General features: G+C 35.3%; 1 protein-coding gene and 1 long non-coding RNA gene across 2 annotated transcripts in view; both read left to right on the top strand.

Annotated features, from left to right (window-relative positions):
- Positions 1-23,569, top strand: part of LOC119829950 — a 45,568-nt gene that overhangs the window by 8,913 nt on the left and 13,086 nt on the right. Inside the window, exons 2-12 of the mRNA XM_038352697.1 lie at positions 1,883-4,242; positions 4,330-4,394; positions 5,028-5,215; positions 16,568-16,773; positions 17,305-17,476; positions 17,973-18,158; positions 18,421-18,697; positions 21,214-21,390; positions 22,081-22,239; positions 22,658-22,876; positions 23,089-23,202. Of these exons, the coding sequence (XP_038208625.1) occupies positions 1,890-4,242; positions 4,330-4,394; positions 5,028-5,215; positions 16,568-16,773; positions 17,305-17,476; positions 17,973-18,158; positions 18,421-18,697; positions 21,214-21,390; positions 22,081-22,239; positions 22,658-22,876; positions 23,089-23,202 (4,116 nt within the window). The 5' untranslated portion in view covers positions 1,883-1,889. The remainder of the gene's footprint in view (positions 1-1,882; positions 4,243-4,329; positions 4,395-5,027; positions 5,216-16,567; positions 16,774-17,304; positions 17,477-17,972; positions 18,159-18,420; positions 18,698-21,213; positions 21,391-22,080; positions 22,240-22,657; positions 22,877-23,088; positions 23,203-23,569) is intronic.
- On the top strand, positions 18,780-19,737 carry LOC119829952. Its single transcript, XR_005287826.1, has 2 exons — positions 18,780-18,824; positions 18,863-19,737. It is a non-coding gene; the product is annotated as an uncharacterized LOC119829952 (long non-coding RNA).

Raw genomic sequence — 23,569 nt, 5'->3', positions numbered from 1 at the left:
AATTTCGCAGATCTAGACCTTATGCCGTTACACGTTCAGGAACTGCGATCGGATGCCGTAACCTATGCTCGCGACGTTTTTGTTCTCCGACCCCAGCTTTCGGGAGTCGAGACGTGCATTCGATATTAAAAAATGCCGCGAGAAATCTTAAATTCAATTGTAATTTGAAAGCAAGGGAGAAGGATAATGGACCCAGTCGTACGCCCTGTTTTTGCGGTGTTGTATTTAGTTCGCGAATTCTTCAGGGTCGTTTTGTGTACACACTGGTTTCGGAGCGCAGCATGTGTCTGTCACACTATGGTCCGTATAAAGCGCGCCAAGTTTCTAATTACACAGTCAATTTGGTACAGCGGGAAGTATGAGTTATTGCCTTAGCGTAACCGAGATGAAATCGGCCGTTTTTAAATTCCAACAAAGGCTCATTTAAATGGAACTGCGAGGTATGACTTTGCATAAGAATTGAATTTAAATAGCATATTAGACTGCGATTAGGATGCTTATTGACGTATGATTGACCTTATAATTCTCTGAATATGCCATGTAATTATATTTCCAAGGTCTTTAAATTAGTTGATGCAAGTAGTAATTTGTTTTGTTATGAAAATTCGGATTCAATTTCGCAAATAAATCTAGCTTCATTATCATAAGTATTAATTTGAACTACAAATATTTCGCGGAACAGTACATCCACCGATTTCCATTTCTGTCATTAAACGCCTCAACGTTTTAATTCAATTTGCTATCGTTCGGAAATAGATCACGATCCAAATATGAAATAACCATAGATAATTCTAGATACTCAATTACGAGTCTATCACGACGCCGGCTGTTGTGATGTCCGTGAAATTGTTCTATGTGCACATTCCAGCCCGTAACTGTTCGAGAAGATTCGTGACAAATCATCATCTTGTCATAAAATATGATGGATGCTCAAATTTACAAGCAGTTTTTGCTATGAATCGTTTCTCTTTGAAGATCTTGAATATTAGCAACTATGGTTAAAAATAATGATTCAATAAATAAAAGTCCACTTGAAGAATAACAGTCCAGTGCATCTTTAAATTCAATTGATTGTAAAGTAAAACATTCATTCGCATCGTATAGAATTAAACTGCATAGTAACACTGGCTCATTTTAAATCGGAACATGTATTAAAGCCCATGATATAAAAGAGGTATCAATCAATCTTAATCTTGCCTTAGAAAGTGTTCCATGTAAAGCTACAATGGCTTACCACCGGTTTTGGATACAAAAAAATTGTTCGTTACATTACCGCTGCTCTTTATAGTTAGGTCGGTTCATTTATCTTTCACGGAAATTGTGTTTTAGTACTGTGTTTTCTTTATTTTATTTTATATCTTTGCAATAAAGTATATCAATAAGGTTTCAGTGAGCTTGTATGGATATGAAAACGATTTAGTATTGTTGATGTTGCATGTAAACAATTGCTGCTGAGATTTAGTTAAAAATTCTTGTTTGTATTAATTTATCGTGTTTAAACATACTAAAGTTACATTCCAAAACTAACTGTTTGCCGCAGCTTTGCCCGTGGTGCATAAATATCCTATATAACTCACGGATCACGTGCACTGATAAAAGAATCGCTACAACGTCAGAAACAAATCCTACTAATATTATAAATGTGAGAGTTTGTAAATATGTGTGTGTGTTTGTTGCTCTTTCACACAAAAACTGCTGGACCGATTGAAATGAAATTTGGTACGTAGACAGCTGGACAACTGGAAAAATATACAGGCAACTTTTTATCCCGATATTCCTACGGGATACGGACTTACACGGGTGAAACCGCGGGGCGCAGCTAGTACATTAATAAACTTGACTGTCTTCTAAGTATAGATATTCATTTAGATTTTTGTTTCAGATGCAAAATGCTTAAGTGGGCTGTATATGGCAAGAAAAGTCAAGATATTCAAGTTCATTCAGAAAATGAACACGAAGAAATAGATACCAGGCCGTATGATGATAAGTTAAGAAGATCTCTCGACGCACAATCTGTGAAAAAAAGTAAAAAACCCAGCAGATATCAGAGGAGATCTTTAGGTGCTGCTAGTAGAAAATCCAATGTAAAAAATGTAGATAAAGAGAATATTCATTATATAGGAAATACACCAAATTATTTTAAGGAGGGCTTCATTAAGAAACTCGATAGTAATGCATTAAAAGATGTAAGTAATATTACACCTACATCAGTCACGCCGAACTTTGAGCGAAGAAAGTTTTACTACGACGAGAAGGAGGATATACCTCCAGATTTACCACCAACTCCACCCACATATAGCAGACGAGTCCGTGAGGCAAAGAAACGAAAATTAGAAATGACCGCGTCTAACAATAATGAAGTTTTTTCAAGAAATAGCGCTGTATATAAATCTGAAAGAAGAATAAAACCTGTTGACCGCAGTCTCTTGAGTGGTTCAAATCTTAGTCACAGTGTATCCGAACCTTCACTTAATGATTTATCAGAGAGATTGAGTATGACAACAGGAAGCAATAAGAGTTCTTTTACTTTTTCAAAACAGCTCAGTAATGTCAAAACAATATGCACAACAAAAGCAGTAAATGAAGATATCGCAGAAATTGAATACGATAAGGACTTAGTCATCAATTGCATAGAAAAACCTTTAGTTGATAAGAGCAGGTTAGAAAAATCGACTTTACCCATTTTCGGGCATCGAATTTTTACGGACAACCCCTTATACTTCAATAAGAACGAAGAGGATTTGATAAACATAAAACCACTTAAGAGGACGAGAAAGAAATCGAACGAATTTGAAAGTTCCTTTAAATCGCCCTCGATAGATAAAAGAGATGTTCATACATTAGTAAGAGATGGTTGCTCTCCAGTATCAGTAACACCTTTATCGATTAAACTTGCTGCGCTACGATTCAGCGCTATGAGTGCGCATACGAGAACTCAAAGAGAAGAATGTATGAAGGCTGATGTAACACAATATTTCCCAAAGGTAGATCATCCCTTCACGATATCACTAAAAGATGAAGAAATTTCAACTGAAATGGAAAACAAGTTCATACTCGGCAAAGATTCTTTGAATAGTGTCGCGGAATCAACAGTTTCAACTACTGAAATGGGCGATATTACACTGGAAAAAATGATTGAGGATATAATAAAGAGCACGAAGATAATAAAGTCTAAACGAAGGATAATTCAACAAGCCCATCACAATCCCCAGATTGAAGAAGATGTCGCATCAAAGGCGGAAGCGAAAGACCTTTTTGTTAATCCGCAAACGAACATTAAAAGCAACTTAATAAAAGAGGCTAAATGCGTAAATATTTCAAGAGAAAATTCAGTTTCACCAAAATCGACACCAACAAAAAAAATGTTTCCGTTTCAGAGAGACACAACAAAACTATTAAAGAATGTACCGATTGGGGGTTTTATTTTAGACGATGGCGATGGTTACAATGAGCGAGAAGTGAGAACTCCGGATGATGATATTAAAACGAAACAGCGGTATATTGAATGTTTAAACAGATCCCTTATGAGATCAAGATCAATGACCTGTACAAGCGATGCTCAGAATTTGGAAAATATGTCATCAGAATCTACGCCAGATTTATATCTAGCTGTACAAGGATGTGGGAACAATAGGCTAAGAAGACAAAAATGTATACGCAGAAAGAAATCCACAGTGAGCAACGACAGTCAGTTCAAACAAAAGCAATTAGATTCCAAGTCATCTATTCTTACACAAGATATGGAGATTCCAAGTCCTGTATCTGCATCACCAGTTAGGCCTGTCAATGCCTCTCACAATGATGAATTACCATTAGAATTACCCAATACTTCCTTAGCATCATGTGTATCACACAGCAGTCTTAAACCTTGCAAGCCGATACAAAATATTAGACCAAAAGAACTATTTGGTCTGAGTCATGAGAATGGCATACCCAGCCCCATCACACCCATCCCGAATTTAAAACGAACCAGTAATATCCTCAGTGAGGAGAGGGCACATAAAACTAGCAAATTATACGAAGACATGCTACCGAATGACATAGCTACACCCGTCATTGAACATAGATCGTCGAGGCGATGTCTCACGTACTCTCCCGAAGAAAACAGTATAAGCAGCAGTGAAGAGAAACGGGGTAGTATAGCCAGCAATAGATTGGAACGTAGCGCAGATAGATTTCAAGCGCTAAAAGGGACCATTGACTTGGAAATTATAACAAAGAATGAACTTATTGACGTGCACGGTGAGTGGTGACTATCGGACCCTTTTATTATTTAATTTATTCTGAAAATAGAGACATGTTTTATTAACGTTTATGTTATTTTTACAGTAATCCGTTGTCGAGATTTGCAGCGATCTTCCGGGAAGGTGGACGATATCAACGCTTACGCTAAGGTACTTGAAGATTTATGTTTCATCTCAAAATTATTATTCTATTTTGTATTTATTTGCACTTATCATATATATTTCAAGAGTAAACTGCGTGTCTTTGTACATCGATATCTTTAGTAATAATGTTAAGGTAGAATTCTGATTTTGCTATTCATAAAATTGTCTTTTATCTTTTTAGAATCATATTCTTGTAAGCTAGCGCGTGTTCCATACAAAAATTTAAAGCGTAGCATCAGACGTATAAATGTATAATTCATTTTATGATTTTATTACCTTAAATAATTTTATTACTCCAATTTTGTATGGTTGCGTCAAAAAGGTTTTCTGTTTAGTTGTAAATAAAGCTGTGACCTAATTACTCCACTTTGATTATTTAAACAAAACTTTTACGAGGAATACAAGCAGTGATAAATTAAAAGCTTTTTAAATACGTTTCAAGCTTCAATTTAAAAACATCGTCATAAACTCGTATATTCAAGTCAATTCAAGGCCTCTTAATTTTGTTAAACTGTCATTGCATTGTGTTTATTCAATTCCATAAATGAATATATTTTTTAAATAGAATATGGATGATGCTTTCACCGTTCTATAAACTAAAACCTTGACACGTTTCAAACGTCGTACGCTCGTGTTCAGGTTGTGATCAGCGGTGTGACAGAGGCCCAATCGCTGCCATCACAGAGGTCTATATTCCAACGTACCTCAGTCCTCTATGGCAAGAGGGAACCGGAGTTCCAGAGGCATTTGAAGCTGCCCCTACCTTCTGCTGTATACGACCACCAAATGCTGCATATATCTGTCTGGCACCGAGACAAGAAATACAGGTAAGCTTTATATATTCTTAGAAATTATTTATCACATGCAGTATAAGCTTTAACACACTGCAACGTTTGTTATAACATTGTGACTGAGTTTAATTTAACGGATCATTATTTGTTGAGATTACAGTATGTAATCCACAATTTATGAGAAGAATAGCTCCTAGGTTTAGTAATAAATACACATAAAATCAACAACGCAGAACATACTAAATAATTAATGCTGTTACATGTCTCTTTGGTTCAGTAGTGTGTTGTACTTATAACCTGTATTATGTACTGTAGTTCTACTTATAACCGTAGATATCTTATACCTTTAAACGAGCAATTCTTTTATATATATATATATATATATATATATATATATATATATATATATATATATATATATATATATATATAATTGGGATCTCGGTATCGGCTCCAACGATGTTCATGAAATTTAGTATATAGGGGTTTTCGAGGGCGATAAATCGATCTAGCTAGGAATTTTTTTTAGAAAATGTCATATTCGTGTTTTATTCGTGTTTTTTTTCCCTGACATCTATTGGTGAATAGTAATACTATTTTGCTTCGTAGACAGCTGGACAACTGAAATAATGTCATATTCGTGTTTTATTCGTGTTTTTTTTTCCTGACATCTATTGGTGAATAATAATACTATTCGCTTCGTAGATAGCTGGACAACTGAAATAACACAGGCACTTTTTATACCGATATTCCTACGGGATACGGACTTACGCGGTTTCAACCGCGGGTCACAGCTAGTTATCGTATTAACCGTATACATTATTAAAGGTTTTTATTTTTATTTGCTAGAACTCAATTTTATCAGAAAAAGAACTATTATAACGCACATCTATTATACATACTTAAAACAGGCGGAAAATAAAAAAGTCTAAATGTCCATGTACATTTATAAATTACTAGCTGTGCCCTGCATTTTTAATCACGTAGTGATGTTATATAGCCTAAAGCATTCCTCAATAAATAGGCTATCTAACACTGGAAGAATATTTCAAATCGGACCAGTAGTTCCTGAGATAAGCGCGTAACCAAACAAACTCTTCTACTTAATAATATTAGTATCGATAGGTATTGTATGTAGAAAAATGTTAGTATCAACAAACGCAACGTTCTTGGCAAGCGTAACTTCATCTCGATCATTCAAGAAGCTGCGTCTTGTAATCGAACATTTCCGAACAAATATATCATTTTAAACCTCTAAGTGCATAATGCGTTTAAAAATTTAGGTCAACGATTATGTAATCTGGTTATTTATTATATTCATGCGTGAAATGAGACGTTTACTCGTATATTATTTAAATAATATACATATTATTGTTTGTTATTTAGTATAAGGAATATAAAATATATAGCCGTTGTAAATGGATTACCTTTTAGAAGTTATCAAATAAGCAAAACTTTAAAAAATTATTACACATATTGTAAGTGCATATATTCTGAATTTGTGTTTTATTTACTGCAATTCAAATTATCCTTACGTGTCTCTCAATTTGAATTACAAGTATCAAATTAGATGCAATAAAAATTATTTTTTAACAAAAACCAAACATCACACGGACGTAACAACTATCAAATAAAAAATCATCAAAATAGCTTGGCTCAGGCGAAAGTTCTGACAGCAAACAATGTAATACTTTTTTACACATATTAGTAAAAAGATTCCTTTATAGACAGTTATATTAAAGAGATATAAAAAAATAAAAATAGAATAATATACAGTTGAATTGGAAACCTCCGTCTTCTTTAAAAGTCATGTCATATCCTCTCCAAATTAACCAACCACAGAAATTCTGGAGGATACCCAACAGCAATACGTCACACGTCCACTCCTGTGCAATCACAAAGCCGAATTAAAGCACCTTATTAGCAGGATACAAAATAATACATAAAATAGAGGGTACAATGCGCATCAGTGGCTGCGCACAACGATCGATCCTCTAGCGTAACCCCGCCAGTCGGCAGAGACTAGTCCACCCAACACCCGCCTCTTGCGAAACACGTAGAAGTGTCCAGTGCTTGTGCTAGTGTGTGGATTGAGGATTTATAACGATAGCACGTAAGTAACGCACCTAGAGCTTACACCACCAGCGCTTGTGTTTTGTTTCGTGTGAAAAATTCTCTATAATATATCCCCGTTTCGCGACCGACGTGGAGCACGCTGCGAAAATATAACTTAATTCTTGTATTAACAAATATACAGGTCTAAGTAATAGTCATTTAAGTTTTACCTCATTTAAATACAATAATAATTTGTGGAACTAAAAATCCTCGTTGTAACAATGTGTAACATAATGAAAGCTTTGTTAATGTCGTTAATTATTGTCATACTTCAAACAACCATGTTAATTACATAAGAGAATTCATAAATTATGATCAGTATTCATAAATTGATCTACCAGATTACAGTTATCAAATATATCGTCATTCGAAGGTAAGGGAGTGTTCTTATTCAAACTGAGTTATGGCGGTCCCTTATGCTTCAGCATTCAGTTGACAGAACATATTTTTTTGATTTAATAAAATTGTACTGGACTCCCATTGCCCTATATTAAATACAGAAAGTCCGTCTTTCGATTCGTTCGTTAAATTAAATATTACTTTGTCGATACGTACCTAAATATGAAGAGATATAACTACACCTTGTACCTTTCATGTCATAACTGATCGATTTTGTCGATTTCATTAATAATTCCCCAAGGACACAGAAATCTCCACACGCTTACGTTCCTTCCATGATCATATAACTGAGCCATTTAAAATACAACATGCATTTACAATCCTGATTCAAACTCCTCTTACCAAATTACCTAATAACTAACAACTAAAGAAAAACGATCATTGCAAAGTTCGAAAAGCCCAGTGATCTCTATAACTTGGCTATCCGCCAAACATCGAAACCTCTTCACGAAAATAAAAAGTATTATGGCAGTAAACAACAAAAGTCTATATTCAATGCGGCTGCAGTTCTAATTGCTACTCTAATGAGGTGCCAATTAAAATCTTTTTTGTCTTCCAGCCAGCTACGCCGAACGCGTAGGTACGCAGTTTTTTATTGATCTTTAGTTACATTATGAGACAATAACACGCCTTGCATTAAGAAGCTTTCAATTAGATACTCTTTGCACATATTTTACAATTTCACAGTTTTGTTTTTAAGTAAATGCCATACAAGCTACCAAAGAAGACCGAGTCGCAGTTCACATCTTCTGAATATGTTCTGTATATCTTGATAGTCACCAAAACATATTTATAATATCTTACCAATTTAATTTATTAACAGTCTGGTTAGTTTTCACATTCTATACTTAATTTAACTCTCAAATATGAGCATTATTGAATATTATTACGATCCTAATATTGTATAATATCTCACGTCCTAACGGATAAGTACCAGGAATTCAAAAGAGCATTCAAGCTACCATTTCGCCCTTCTGTAATTATGGCGTTATTAATAATTAAACCAACATCATCCCGAAGCTTAATTACCCCAGCATCTACCGAGTTTACCGAACTAATTCATGAAAATGACATCCATAATATATCAGTATATTCACAGTAATAGGTAAGGCAAACTATTAAATGTATACTTATTTACACACACAGTGATTGCGTAATTTAGACATTTCACCAACTCACAAATATATAGTGGTTTATTATCTTCATATTGTCACATCAAATAGACCTATTTGGGGGATGTAGCTTAGAATTGTTGATTAAAAACACGATGATAACTCTAACATAGATATGATATGATATCGTCAAAAATTTCATTCATCTATATAATAACTAAGAAGTCCTCGATTACTATAGTTCCGATTATGACATGATTTCTTTTGTGACGAAAAAAAAAAAAATTTATTTCTTCTACATAAATCTGTTCCTAATTTTACTCGTGTAGTGCATAGATGTGATAAAATTGTATGAAACACGTGATATTACCATAAATAAGTCTCAAATAAGAAATCCCCTGTAACTAATTTTAACAATTTTCAAAGATATGTCAACTTCTCTACCAAGAGCTGGAAATATTTCGTACCAATAATCTTAATTCCTCACAAAACTATCTGTCCTTTCTCATCTACAAACTATTCCGAACACAAAAGTTTTCTTATCCACAATACCATTAAGTTTACAGCAAGTAATTCATTCCACTTTAATGCTTGTACAAGGTCTTTTGACCAATCCTACATAAAAATGGCATTACAAGTAGTAATTCGGTAAACAGTAGACACGGTTTACGAGGTACGTGCCAACCTAAACATTAATGGGACCATAAACTAGGTTCTTGTGGTGTTTCAGAAAGGGCTTAGCAACATTGTTACTAATTCTATAGTCTTTAGTCTTTCTAGTAATTGAAATTGATAGATAATAGATATACATATGGAATTTTGGTAGATATGTTCTACATAGAAATATTAAATATGCTTTTATAATTATATTTCATGTGTTTATGCAACTTCTAGGTTAATGAATATGCATTAAAGATGTATTTCTTGCATATGAAAACTGCTAAATGATTGTGGAAGAAAATTTACAGAGGGATTGCAATTTATTATAATATTTCGAATCCCTACTAAACCCTACTAACATTATAAGTGCAAAAGTTAATCTGATTGCCTGGATATCTTTCGCTCCTAAACCACTTAACCGATTTGAATAAAATTTAATACACACATAGGAGAAAGGACACAGGGTAGTTTTTATCCCGGAAATTCCACGATACCGGGAGCTCATTTTACAAAGCCACGGTTGGAGGAACTTCTTAAGATATTCTTTCGGTCTCCAGAAACAGATTACTTTAGAATGAAATCAGAGAGCTTAATTTCAAGATGTTGTGCAATCATTCACGTTTGAGGTCAAGCCGCCTCCAAGTGCTCTGTCATGACACTCCTAATCAGTATGCTAGGGTCAAAATGCTAGACAAGGGCGCGGTTGATACCAGTCGAGATAAGGTATGGCCATGCAAAATTGCTTTATTCTATTAGTCTTACTAACTAATGATAACTATGTGCATTGTGAGCATCGATATCTTACCAGCCTGCGTAGTCAAAATCATTAGAGACAGACCGAGATTTTCCCCTATAGTGATAGTTCCTCCAATGCCAATGGAATTTTCGGAATAAAAACTATCCTATATACATTCACGGGTTTCAAACTAGCACTGTACCACATTCAAATTACTGGTTCAGGCTTGAAGGGGAGACAAAGATGCTTTCGCATATAATATTACTAGTGATGATGATGTGTGATGAACATATACTTAAAGCGTTAAATAGGCTGTCAAATACATCATCCGCAAATCCTGAAAATAGCCCTTACAGTTCTCATCACCGTTATTAACGTACTATAACTTTAATTATAAAATTAACATGGATTCTAGCTTCTCAATTATATGCCGGTATGCTAATCCGCGTGGTCTAGTTAGGTGATGGTGGTATCCGTAATCTAAGTCACTTGGTTATCCGGCCATAAAGCGGTGGTCGTTGCAGGATGTGTTTTTGTATCGATGCCTTAGCTTGTAACGGTGCCTATTCAATTATCTCGCTTATTTACATATAAGGATGTTGAGGACGGAAGCCGTGTGCTAAAACAAATCGTTTTTCTTGGATCATTCCCACACTGATAAATGAATATTTTTTAATGTTGTTAGCCTGGTTTCGGGTTGTATTTTTCTCTTTAACGTCAATGGGAAACCGGGGCGGGTTACTAGCAATAATACATGATATAATAATGTAAATAAATAAATACATGATACTACAATAATGAATGATATATACATATAAGCCTTTCTCTTAAATCCCTCTATCTATTAAAGAAAATCCATCAAAATTTGTCACGTGATGGCGGAAAGCGACTTTGTTTTATGCTATGAATGCAGGATTATAACTAGTTAAATTCAATAGATTTTGCACTAATTATCTGCTTTTTTTATATTGTCTATAAGTAGGTATTATATATTAATATTATAAAAAAGAAAATATAATAATATTAACTATTTATTCCCTTTATTTACTGCGCAATAATGGCTTATATATTTTTGGGATTCTTACTATTTTTTTTCATATTCTTATATATCTTTACTTTTTGCGCTAACCCTAAAACCTCAGCATTTCCTTTCCTACGAGGTTGCCTGGCAGAGGTTGCTATGTAGCAATAAGGTCGCCTTTTGTACGAAATATCATTATGCCGTTATTTTTGTAAGCTTTACTTTCTGTTTTGTACAATAAAGTATTATAAATAAATAAATAATTTTCTTTACGATAATATACGAATTTAATAGTTATAGCAATTGTCACGAATTCCTCTAGATTTAAGTCCATTTCATATCTTCTATTAAAATGCTTATCAAAACATTAAACTCAACTAAACCTTTGACATTAAATTTCTGTAATATTTTCAGTAATTTAATATTGCGGTCACCTTCAGCATAAACCTTTGACTTTTAAGTTTTCGCGCAGAAACTGTGGTAAAGTTAGGCTGGTTGTTTTAAAACATATCATTTCTTATCTACAATTTAAAGCTCTTGAATAATTAACAATTTAATACACGCAATCAAAAATAATATCGTTTAATTTCTGAATTGAATTCTAATTGTAGTAGGTACTTTATAACTATTATAATTTTAATTATAAATAAAAAATAAAAAGCTAGTGTTGTAAATTATGAAAAAATTGAAAAAAGAAACCAAATTGTCTCTGTTAAGCTATGAAAACAGTTTAATTATCTGTTAAGATAAAAGAACAATGCAACATTACGCGCCAATATTCAAGAATCTGCGGGAATTCAAACGGTTCAGTATCTACTTCCATTAGCCGCGTCCCAGTTGCCTAATTACTTGTTCTGAAGTGGGACATGTCCTTAACTCTGAGCCCTGTTACGTCATGCGATGATCTTGAATTGTTAGCTGAGTTTTTTTGCTGTTTTTTTTTTTGTAACTTTTTGTTGAGACGTTCTTTTGTAACTTGTAAATGTACGAGCCTGAAGTAACTTCGCTTTGTTCAAAGAAAGGCGTCAGAAAATTGCCCTTTGTAATTAATACTTCCTTTGTTTATGTGAAACGTATTCAGTCTCTCATGATTTATTGTGAAAGATAATATTTTTGTATTACTTATCTTAATAAAACTATCGTTCAAACACTGAATGCCGCTGTTATATAAATTTTATGTGTGTGATTGTAAAAGACGTTTACTGCACACGATACAGCCTATAAAAAGTGAATAAGGAAGTGTTTGTACAGCTAAAGTTTTTTGGCAAGTTGCCATCTCTTTTCCTATTTAAGAGATCATTTACTTGTTTCAAAAGAAAATGATATACTGGACTAGGTACTCGGTCATGAAGCTTTCGATTTTAATAACTCTATTCACTATAAATATACTAGCTTTAGGCCCCCGGATTTGTCCGCATAGTTAAAAGAAAAGATGGTTGAAATAGTGTCAGGATGTTTCCCGCATAGTTTAATATGGGAGTCGAGCACGCACGAATTGGGCCAGCTCGCACCGGGTAAGTACAAAACCCCTCGGAAAACCGGCGTGAAATGGTAGCTTGATATTGTGTTCGTATAGTGAGTGGGCGAGCCGGAGTCACGTTCCTTCTCCTCATCCTTCCCAGTCCATTCCATCTTTCCTATCGTCAATCCTTTCCTTATCCCTTTCCCCTTGAAGCCTACAGCGCATTCGTAGAAGCCCTACCTCTGCGAATATTCATGGGCGGTGGTTATAGCTTACACTCAGGTGAACCAAGCTTAGTTGCCCGCGATATCTTCAAACAAATAGTATCCGTACGATTTCTGGGATGAAAACTATCCTTTCTCGGCTTCAAGCGACTTCTGTAGCATTTGAATCTACAGAGACTTTGTAATAACGGAGTAGGTACATATCATTCAGTCCATAATATAGCGTCCTTGACCACACTGTACTTGGAATTATTTGCAGACTGTGTTTACGTATTAGGAACGCGACTTTATCGAGTGTGAGTTGCGATGCCATAACCCAGTTATGCCAAGTTTTAGCTGGAAAATATCAAAGTCATCCATTCAAATACATTATTTACAGAACACATCTAAGCCAAGTGATATGACGTGACACGTCTACGCGTGTGGTATCATTTAGGTAATTATACAATAGTTTTCGACACGTTGGCGTAGCGTGAATTTTCACTGCCTACGGCCAACTGGAGATACGGCGCCTCTTGCCTTTCCTTTCTTACTGAAACGGTTAAACCCGACCCACCTATTATTAAGACTTCGCTGTTTTTTCCATCTCTGTTTCTGTACGTCTTTTTGTCTGCTTTCTATTTTTTCTTTTGTCATTCTTATCTCAAAATTTCGAATATCTGTATATATGTTTTTTATACTTTCCGAATTAATAAATTGGCGCTTCCTGTCGCCAGCTTTCGTATGACGCCTAGGGCCGGAGGATACACCGTGCTTCTCAAACTACGTCATTGGCTAGTCAATATAATCGACGAGGAAAAATCACTTGAAATATCTACCTCATATATCTCTATCCACGTGGTCAAAGGATATCCTCACGGGACCTCATGCTTGACCGCGGTAATAAATGGCCCACATCACTCTCTGAACTACTCTAGACAAAAAATAACGTTAAACCGTTCCGTTGTAACCTGAATCAAACAAACAAACATACATTTGCTTTTATACGAGAATCAACTAGAATTTAAAACTAAGCATTTTTAAATATATGTATTTAGAATAAACAAGCTATTAATCTCAATCGTACGTTTAACAATCTAAATGGCCCACCATTAACAATGGCGTAATCAAAATTGTAATAGGAAATTGTCTAGAAAAACTTGGAATAGGTAAACTTTGTAAAAGTAGTTTAATTTCCACTTGTAAGGAAACCCCTCATAAGTAATAAAGGGGCAATTTCTTATGTTCGCGTGTCCAGTAGCTATTTGTTCGTTTAACTCTTGATTGCTATAAAATGATAGATATATATTCGTTATTCTTTTGCTGGCCTTTAAAGGTAGATTTTACATTCTTACTCAAATGTCAAACGACCCAGCTGTTTTGTTCCTACATTTTTTCGTTATTTATTGGTTGAAGGTAAAAACTACATATTGTATCGCTGGTTTTCGTAACATACAACTTTATAAATTCGTTAAAAAAACCTATAAATGTGTCTACTATATTTAATACCCCGATAAGGAATAATTACATCATAATTAGTTTAACTACACGTTTCCGCGCACAACTGCATATATTCGTTTACTAAGTGGTATACTATAATTAAATATTGCTCTCAAATACCTCACCATTTCAGTTCAAACCCGCTCATATAAACAAGAAACATGTCTTTCATCTCTCAAACGGTGGCCGGATTGAGTCACCCACGTCGTGAGGAGGTACAACCTCGTCAGCATTGCTCCCACCGGCACGCCAGTAGAAACTTCCTTTCCAGAAAGAATAGCTTACCAGAATGGGATCCACCTGAAAGTAGAGTTAGAAAAAACAGTCTCCCGGCTGACCTTCTCGATACAAAATCGGAAGCCACACACAGCCCACCTATTTTAGAGGAAGAGTGACAACAATCTCCGTAAGTTAGTCCTCTTGGTGTCCCCCTGTCACTCTAGTTGGCATGGATGCACTACGTGTGAGAGGGAAAAAGGCTTTCTGGCAGCCCTTGCATGATTAGAAGCTTATGTGATTAGGAAAAGCACGAACCTATAGATGAGTGTTGTGATAAATGTTACTATAAGCGAAAATCTGTGTTGTATGTAAGGTCTTAAAACTTCTAGGCACCAATGTTAACGTATTTATTATAAATGATGCCTAACTAAAACTATATAATAAATAAATAAACGATACTGTTAAACAATTGACTAGTACTGATAAAGAAATCAATTGATCTATCCAAATTGAACCTATCAGAAAGGAAATGGAACTATTATGGCTTAAATATAGTTCTATCGAACCAAACCACTAATGAAACAACTAGTCCGTATAAGGATAGGAACAGAATTTATAAATGAGATTAATATTATGTAATTGACTTGTATGAGCGAACTTTGAGCAAGTAAACAGATACTTTGCTTTCAAATGAAATATGCGAAAGAATCCACAGTCAAGTGAACATATATTATCGACTAGCTAGACAGGAGGCAATAAGAAGTTATATAAGAAACACATGAGTGGACCAATGTCCTTGAAAAGTATGTAATTATTGGATTAACCCAGCAAGGTCATAGAAACTTTCCCCTTGCCTGTTGAACTATTCAGGCATGCGAGGTTTTTACAAGCTAGACTTGTGAGAACCAGCGTTAGACTGCGATGAGGTCAAAGACATTGAATAATTAATTTACTTGGGACTATGATATTGATTAAATTGTTATTAACCAATGAAATGCACTAGAAATATCAGCAACATACATATGCAGAGCAACATAAACATTCATTATTTATGAAAAAATATGCCCTCCAGGTGAATATAGAAAATCCTGCTGCAACTTTAATTTATAACAATAATTATGATCATTCAAATACATAATTTCAGGAGCCATAAAACACTGATAGCTTTAGCTAAGACTAGCAAATGATATTACATTCAGAAACTTTAGAAATCATAATATAACCGACTCATGTTGGGATTGAATACGTTTAGAAACAAAAAAAATATTCAATTATGAAGTTTTGAGAGCCAATGTTTTATTGAAACACAACTTTATCCAATCTGCATGAATATAATACCAACTGACCTATAACACAATATCGAATATTCCAGCAATTACTTAAACTTTCTTAATGTAATATAATGAAGATTGAAAATATGGAATGAAATCGCCAAAAAACCTACACATTAAGGTGTCGTTATAAGTGGAACAGAAATAACGTTGTCACGGTGCATTAACTTAATATATGAGAACATATTATTCGACCAATCATCATGACTATTAGGTATTCATTCATGAATTTTAAATGAATAGCGAAATTTTTATGTACCTTCGTAAAGCTATGAGTTGTTTGGAGTGGCAATTCTCTAGTTTGAAATATGTGACCTCTCATCATGGTTAAAGAAAATAATATGCTAACTGCGTCATACCTACTTTGTAATAATGTACATTTTATTATGAGAATTTTATGTCAATGTCTTGTGCTCCAACTCTGCTTTTTTGTCTCTTATTTTTCCTGCGTTCTTGTATAAAGTGTCGGTTTAATCGCTGTGTATTATATTTACTATATTCATTACAATTCTCAAATTTGGCAAACCTCTACTTTCAAATTCATATTGACCAGCATAAAACCATGATCTTCCTTTCAGATGTATGAATTATGAATTATTCAATTTGACCCAAATTATCTTTTTGTTACAGGAGGAGCGAGTTTTTAGGATGTGTCTCGTTCCCATTGAAAGATGCTATTAAAAGCGACATATCTGGCACGTACTTCTTGCAACAGGCGACCGGCCGCCAGACGCCGCTCGACGCATGCAGCCGCGTGACTGAGGATCGACGAAACATGGCTACGGACAACACTGAAACTAGCACCAACGATGGAACTAAAGAGAACACTGAAAAAGGTGTGTGATATATTATATGTGAATGGCCGTTTGAGTTGATTACGAACATCACATTAATCAGGAATGGATTTGATAGAAAATGGATACTAGTTTGATTATCCTTTGTATAAATTTTTAAAATTATAACCAGTTATTTTCTAATCTAGAGTTTCAAGTGTTTATTGGCGGTGGTGACCACTAAGCATCAGGCCACTTAGGTCACTTGCCCCTTTGCTTAATCTGACTTAAAAAAATCTGTGCAAGATTACTGTGACTTGGGCACTTAAAATGTCTATTATAGGAATGTCTTCCGTCTAATCAAATTCAAAAACCTAACGCTGTTACATAGTTGACAAACTATCAAGATTAAAAAAACAACTAAAGACCACCGGTTATGCCTAGATTCATGTTTTACGTAACTTGTTATTTTGCCTTTTCAATTCATCTTACTAGTACGCATAGGAACGTAAATAGACTAGGTCCTAATTCCGACTTCTAAGCTCCAGTCACTCTTCGCTAATTCCTAATCATCTGACATAATTCCACCCACAGATGTCGCAGCAAACGGACCCACAGCGAGTCAAGCGCAAGTCGCTGCAGCACTACAAAGAGAGGCCGATGAGCATCTCTTCCTACGATACCTTGAACTCGACCCGCCTGAGGACCCCACGGCGCCGAGAAGGACGCAGAGGAATGGGAGGACACCGTTTACCACTACTAGAAAGTGAGCGGCTGGTTGTTTATATAAATATGATAGTTTTTAATGGATTTATTAGGTTAAGCGAGAGTAATTAGGAATTCCATATGCTATATTCTTATATCCATATTCTATATTCATATAGATTTATTTCGGTCGATTGAATGTTGATACGGAGATAGGTTAAGAACCGGAATCCGGAACACGGAAATCCCATAGAGAAAGAGAACTCTGCTAGAAAGAGAATGGTCCTGTCTTTATTTGGTTTCGAATACACAGATAAAGCCGTAGGCGGAAATCTTGTCTTAACATATATAAATTACGTGTCACTTTCTTTGTCCGCGATGGACTCCTAAACTACTCAACCGATTTTAATCAAATTTGCACACCATGTACAGTTTCATCCACCTTGAAAAATAGGATTGTTTACATGGTTCAATTACCATAAATGACTACCCGAGCGGAGCCGGGGCGTGCTAGTTGTCCATAAACTTGTCAATTAACTTAGCACCTTACTTCACAGACTGGTCCGCGGCACAGGGGGCGGGTTTGGCTTCACGGTGGTGTGGACGCGGCCGCCGCGCATCGAGCGCGTCGCGGCGGGCGGCGCGGCGGAGCGGGCCGGCCTGCGCGCGGGGGACTACATCGTCTTCGTGGGGAACAGGAACGTGGTGACGGCCAGCGAGGAGGAGGTGCGGAATCTCGTTAAGTGAGTATTGGATTTTACTTCGTTATTTCTATTTTTGTGTTATTGAAAGAATTGTGTTTGTTTTGGATTGTTCCCTAAAATCGGTTAACAGAGTGAGGGAGTTACGGTTAGGTCTTGGATAATTAAGGAAAACTTATAGACAAGAGCATCAATAGACAAGTAAAATTAGATGATGAATGGATGGATAATGGATCTTTCCATCTGTGTACACTCGTAACACTCAGTCAAAATCAGTTGGTCACTAACAAATCAATCTCCACAGATCTGCGGGCCAAACGCTCCACATAGAGACATTCCGCCGCGTCCCGCAAAACGGTATTGGAGTGCGGCCGCGCGCGCCGCAAACGCCGCTCGTGCCGCACACGCCGCTCGTGCCCCCCGCGCCGCACGTGCAGCCCGCCGCGGACACGCCCCCGCCGCGCTCCCCGCGCGCCGCGCTGGCGTCGCCCGCCGCGCGCGCGCCCACCGCCTGCTCCTCCACCAGCCAGTCGCTCGACCGCCGCAAGCTGCACCTGCCGCAGGTCACCTTCTCCAAGGAGGTCGGTAACGGCATTATTGTTTAATTCGAGAACGTTCTAGAACGTTCTGGAATTCCCGACGCGTGGATTGTAGCTATGGTAATAGCAATGGTAAGTTCTAGAACGTTCTCGAATTTGCAACGCACAGGTTGTACCTGTTGCAACTGCATGGAGTATTCCATTGAGCTCGTTATTGTTTAGTCCCAGAACGTTCTAGAATTTTCTACACGTGGGCTACGCGGCGTTCGTGAGCGACGAGCTTGATTGGGGTTGAATGTCTTTTGTTTGAGCCGTTCCCAAATCATTTTCAGTGATAAGACTTTTCTGTTTTACAATCGAAATAGATTTAATCGTATATAGGTATATGTGTCCTAACGGTTTCTAGTAAAACTGATAATCAATCATTATCACCTCTGAAGAACGCGGTAAATGAATATAAAACGCACGTCGATATCGAAGAAATCAAACTAGTCAAACGTTTTGGTAGATCGAATTTGGATTTTAATTAGAAAATTGGTGCTAGCGTAGACCTAGTAAATCGAAATTGTACAAAAATACGATGTGCTCTTGGTATAGACTTACTGGTACCCACAGAATAAACATATTTTATCTTCGTTCTCTTAGATTTAGTTTAGTGTAACACGATACATTCCATTAATTTAAAGTTTGCTTATTATTAATTTATTCTTCGGCTTGTACAGTTATTTATGTAAAATGTAGTTTAATGTAATTTCACAGAAGCGTTTTATGTGTTAATTTGCTTTATGACAAATTAACACAGAGGGGAATCGTTACGTTTAAGATTTGTTTTTTCTTTGTTGAAATATATTTTGTTATTATTTATTTCTTTCTTTGTAAGATCATGTGTGTTAATAACGATGTCATTGAACTATTCTTTTTTAACTTTTTTTTTTTGTATTTTGTTTATTTTGTACGACACTCGATTTTATTTTTGTAGTGATTGAATTTTTCTTAATGGAAGAAGTTTTGTTCCTGTTATTTTATTTCGTTTTTTTTCTAATTTATGTTTCTTTTAAGTGCAAATAAATTTATTGCTTTTATTTTGTTTTGTTTTATTTTTTGTTTTGTACCAACCAATTTATATTTTTCATATGTGTTATTTTATGAGTTAATTTTATTTCATCGTTTAGGTTTAAAAAAAAATCATACTTAGAACTTAGAAGATGTTATTTAGAAAGTGCGAAGTGAAGAATTCAATTTCTATCGCAGTCATCAGTAAAGTTTGCGTATACAAATCTTTTTAACATCAAAAGAACCTTCTAGAACTCTTTTTATCTGAAAACTAATATAGTCACATTTACAAAAAAGCAAAAACAACGTTTTGAAATGCGAAGATTACCATTGAGGTATGTAGGATACACGTTAATTATTTATTCACACCAATAATCATCCTTCAATTATTTTCCAACTTTTTATATTTTAATAATGAAATAATACTATTCTACATTAAAAGGAACATTGTGTGTTTGGAGAAAACCAAGTAAACACTGCGCATCAGTCAGTCAGTCAGTGCGCAACTTGATTAAGTTGAATATTTCACACATAAAGTCAATTAATAATTAATCACATACTAATACTATACATAGTTAATTGAAAATGAAAGTAAATGTACATCAAATCAATGGTTAATGTTACACCCATTTTATATATACGAGTATAACTCTCAGTATAATTTTGCATCTTAACAACTAGAGGACTCCTATCGATTTTATATCTTCAATCTTTCAGCCTTTGATCATTGATGTGATGTCATAAGACAGTGGATTCATTGATTTCCCGAATTCATATTTTTAATGTAGATTCATCAGTTAAATTTAATTAAAGGAGATGTTGATTGCAAAAAGGTTTCAATATGGCTATAATTTTATTGATCTTGCTTGGATATACTGGGTCCTACTACTATACTTGCTTGGATACACTAGGTACTAAATACTACACAAAAGCTTTATATTGATGCTAAGAAAAAAACACATTTCAAGTTACGTTACTTAATTACACATATGTACTTACGTACCGTAATAATAATAATAATGCGGGCTCGTTTTCCGCAACTCCACGTCAAGCGCCTATTTTGCGTGAAAGAAAAGGAGGGGGGTAGCCAGTCAAAGCTGGAGCCATCCCAGCTCCTCCATGAAGCTAAGCAGCTTGTGTGGGCTGCTGAAAACCTCAGGGAGGGACCTAGGACCTACCTTACGTACCGTAATACAATTAGTAAATGTGGACGTCTATTCCCTATAGTATTAATTTGCCTTCTCTTTCTTGTATAACAAATCTTATAATAATGAAATTATAAGATTTCATATACAATCCTTAGCAAATTAAAGTGCCCAACAAAGACTGTCACAGTAAAGATATTACCTAATAACAGCGAGCGAGCACCTAACCTTACCAACTCAGTAAATAAAAAAAGATGCTACAATCGTAAAGTCATGACCAAATACAGAAACAGTATAATGAAGACATAATTACACAATAAATACAAAAAATGTTCCAACCTTAAAATGGATTCTATCCAGACACCAGGAGTATCCACGGACGGCAGGAAGCGGTCACTCCTAGCAGTAATAGCGAGGGAGCAACATTACGCCACATGCTTGCAGTTTGGCTTAGTCCGTTTCGTCACACCCCTGGCTGAGAGAGCTGACCTCATCGCCCCCAGCGACCATCAGTTGTTGTTTCAGAATATTGAAGAGGTAAATAATAGTAGGATTAATATTTATTGGTCAATTTACACATTTGTACATTTGCCCAATGAATCGCGTAATCGAGTTTGGGCGTAATCAAAGGGCACGAATGGGCAACACAAACTTACTCTCTTATTACAAGTGTGAACAGCGTTTCGCGACGCTCGTAAAATAATGCTTCATTAAGTCACGAGGCGAATGTCAAACACAAATTTGTAAATGCACTATAACAAGTTAAGAAGATACAGTAAATTATAAGATTAAGAATAGATAACAGCTATTCTAAGAATAGAAAAAATGGGACTCGGTAGAGATCATTTTTGAAAAACCTAGAGTATAAAAAAACTCTTAGACTTGTACTATTGTAAAATATACATACACTTCATATTAGGTTATGTACCTCCCTAGATGATTTCGGCTCAAGTAGCTGCATTATCAGTTATATCAAGGGTACAGGAGGTTTTATGTGCGCTCTATACGCATCTGTATCATTCAGATCTTCACGAAGATATTTGTGATGGAAAATGTCTTACATTTTTTTTATTTAAGTTTAAAAACTGAGTGTAAATACCCAACATTTTATAACTAGCAGTGTAACATATATCTTAAGATATATTCAAGGAAAAACCTATTGAAATCCAAAAATACTTATATAGTTCGTAAAATTAAGCTGTATGTACAAGCAACACATTGTTTCAGATATTTAGGCTATCAGAAGATATTTTAGATCAAGTGGTTCAAGATGACGGAGAAATACAAACATCAACAGTGGTCGCTGTATATTTACAAAAAACGCCTGTGTTCCTTAGCCTTTATAAAAAATATTGTTTGGGACTGAAAAGAGCAGATTGTGTGCTTGTAAGTATATAATTTAAGTATACTGTTTCTTATCAATCGATTTCAAAAAAGAGAGAATTTCTCAATTCAACTACATTCTGCCTTAGATCTTTCGACTGAGTGAACCGATTTTTATAATTCGTCATAAAAAAATTTAAAAAAGCTCATCTGTAGTTCCATTAAAATTTGGTTTAGTTCTGACATTTTTAAGGCTTTTCTTTTAATTATGAATGAGACAATAACTCAGCTGCCTACCGACTCATCTAATAATAAATACTACTGAACTGATATCGATGAAATTTAAAGACCCCAGAAAGGTTATAGGATTTTTAAAACCACAGTCAGTCCTGCAAGGTTGTGGGTAACTTCAAATTATAAATAATAAAGATAGTTACCATTTCAATGAAAAATAATCAAGCACTTGTATTCTTTCATAAAGGTAAAAAAATCAAAAGACCCCAGCGGAGCCTTCTCCCGTTTCTGCACAAGTCCACCCATACCCAGAAGAAGGCCAGATATAACGTCATTGGTGCATAAGCCACTTGAACAGTTCCGGGAGCTCCTGAGACTGATGCGGGCCGCAGCTGCTGGCAACGGTTCTGGGCCTTACGACCAGCTGGAAAAGAAACAGCTCCAAGTTATTGTAGATCAATTACAGGTACTTAGATTTCTTGTATGAGCTATTTTGGGGCAAGCGGGCAACTGGTGGTGGTTAGGTAAAAATAGATAGATATATTTTGGACATTTTATTTATTAATTTAAAATTTACATTAAGATAAGAATTTTAAACTATGTAAATATTATAATAGGTCCACTGATACATTATACCAATATAATTAACTTACATTCCACAATCATATTGTCCTACAGAGTGGGTATCAAGATGTAACAGCTGGTTCGGGTCTAATGGGGCTAGCTGGTGATGGCAAACCCTTACTGTCCGTAGCTGATCTTGAAAGTAGACTTGTGTTCACTAGATGTAAGGTAAGTCAAGTTCCACGTCATTTTAAACACCGTTTCGCTTCTCATATATCATTCTTTCTGTTGCCAATAACTACTATTTCGATGCTTTCAGTAATATTCTTTTGTAAAGTGTAGTTTAAAGGCCTTTAGGATTCGTATGAATAACCTATTATTTGACTAATATAAAGACTAGTGTTCGTTTTCCCACATATTACTAACAAGTAATAATTAACATAAATAATTAACATAATTAAGTTGTATAGAATTCAAAGATCACATGCAAATCCAAGGGTGAAAAATGTTAAAATCGGTCGAGCAATTCCTGATATGGGCGCGTTCCAATGAACAAACTTTTCAGCTTATATTTAATCAAATCGTAAAATTCTTT

Source organism: Zerene cesonia, chromosome 11 (genome assembly GCF_012273895.1).
Source record: "Zerene cesonia ecotype Mississippi chromosome 11, Zerene_cesonia_1.1, whole genome shotgun sequence".
NCBI lineage: Eukaryota > Metazoa > Arthropoda > Insecta > Lepidoptera > Pieridae > Zerene > Zerene cesonia.
Note: the sequence above shows the minus strand (reverse complement) of the source record. Positions and strands in the feature narration are given on the sequence as shown.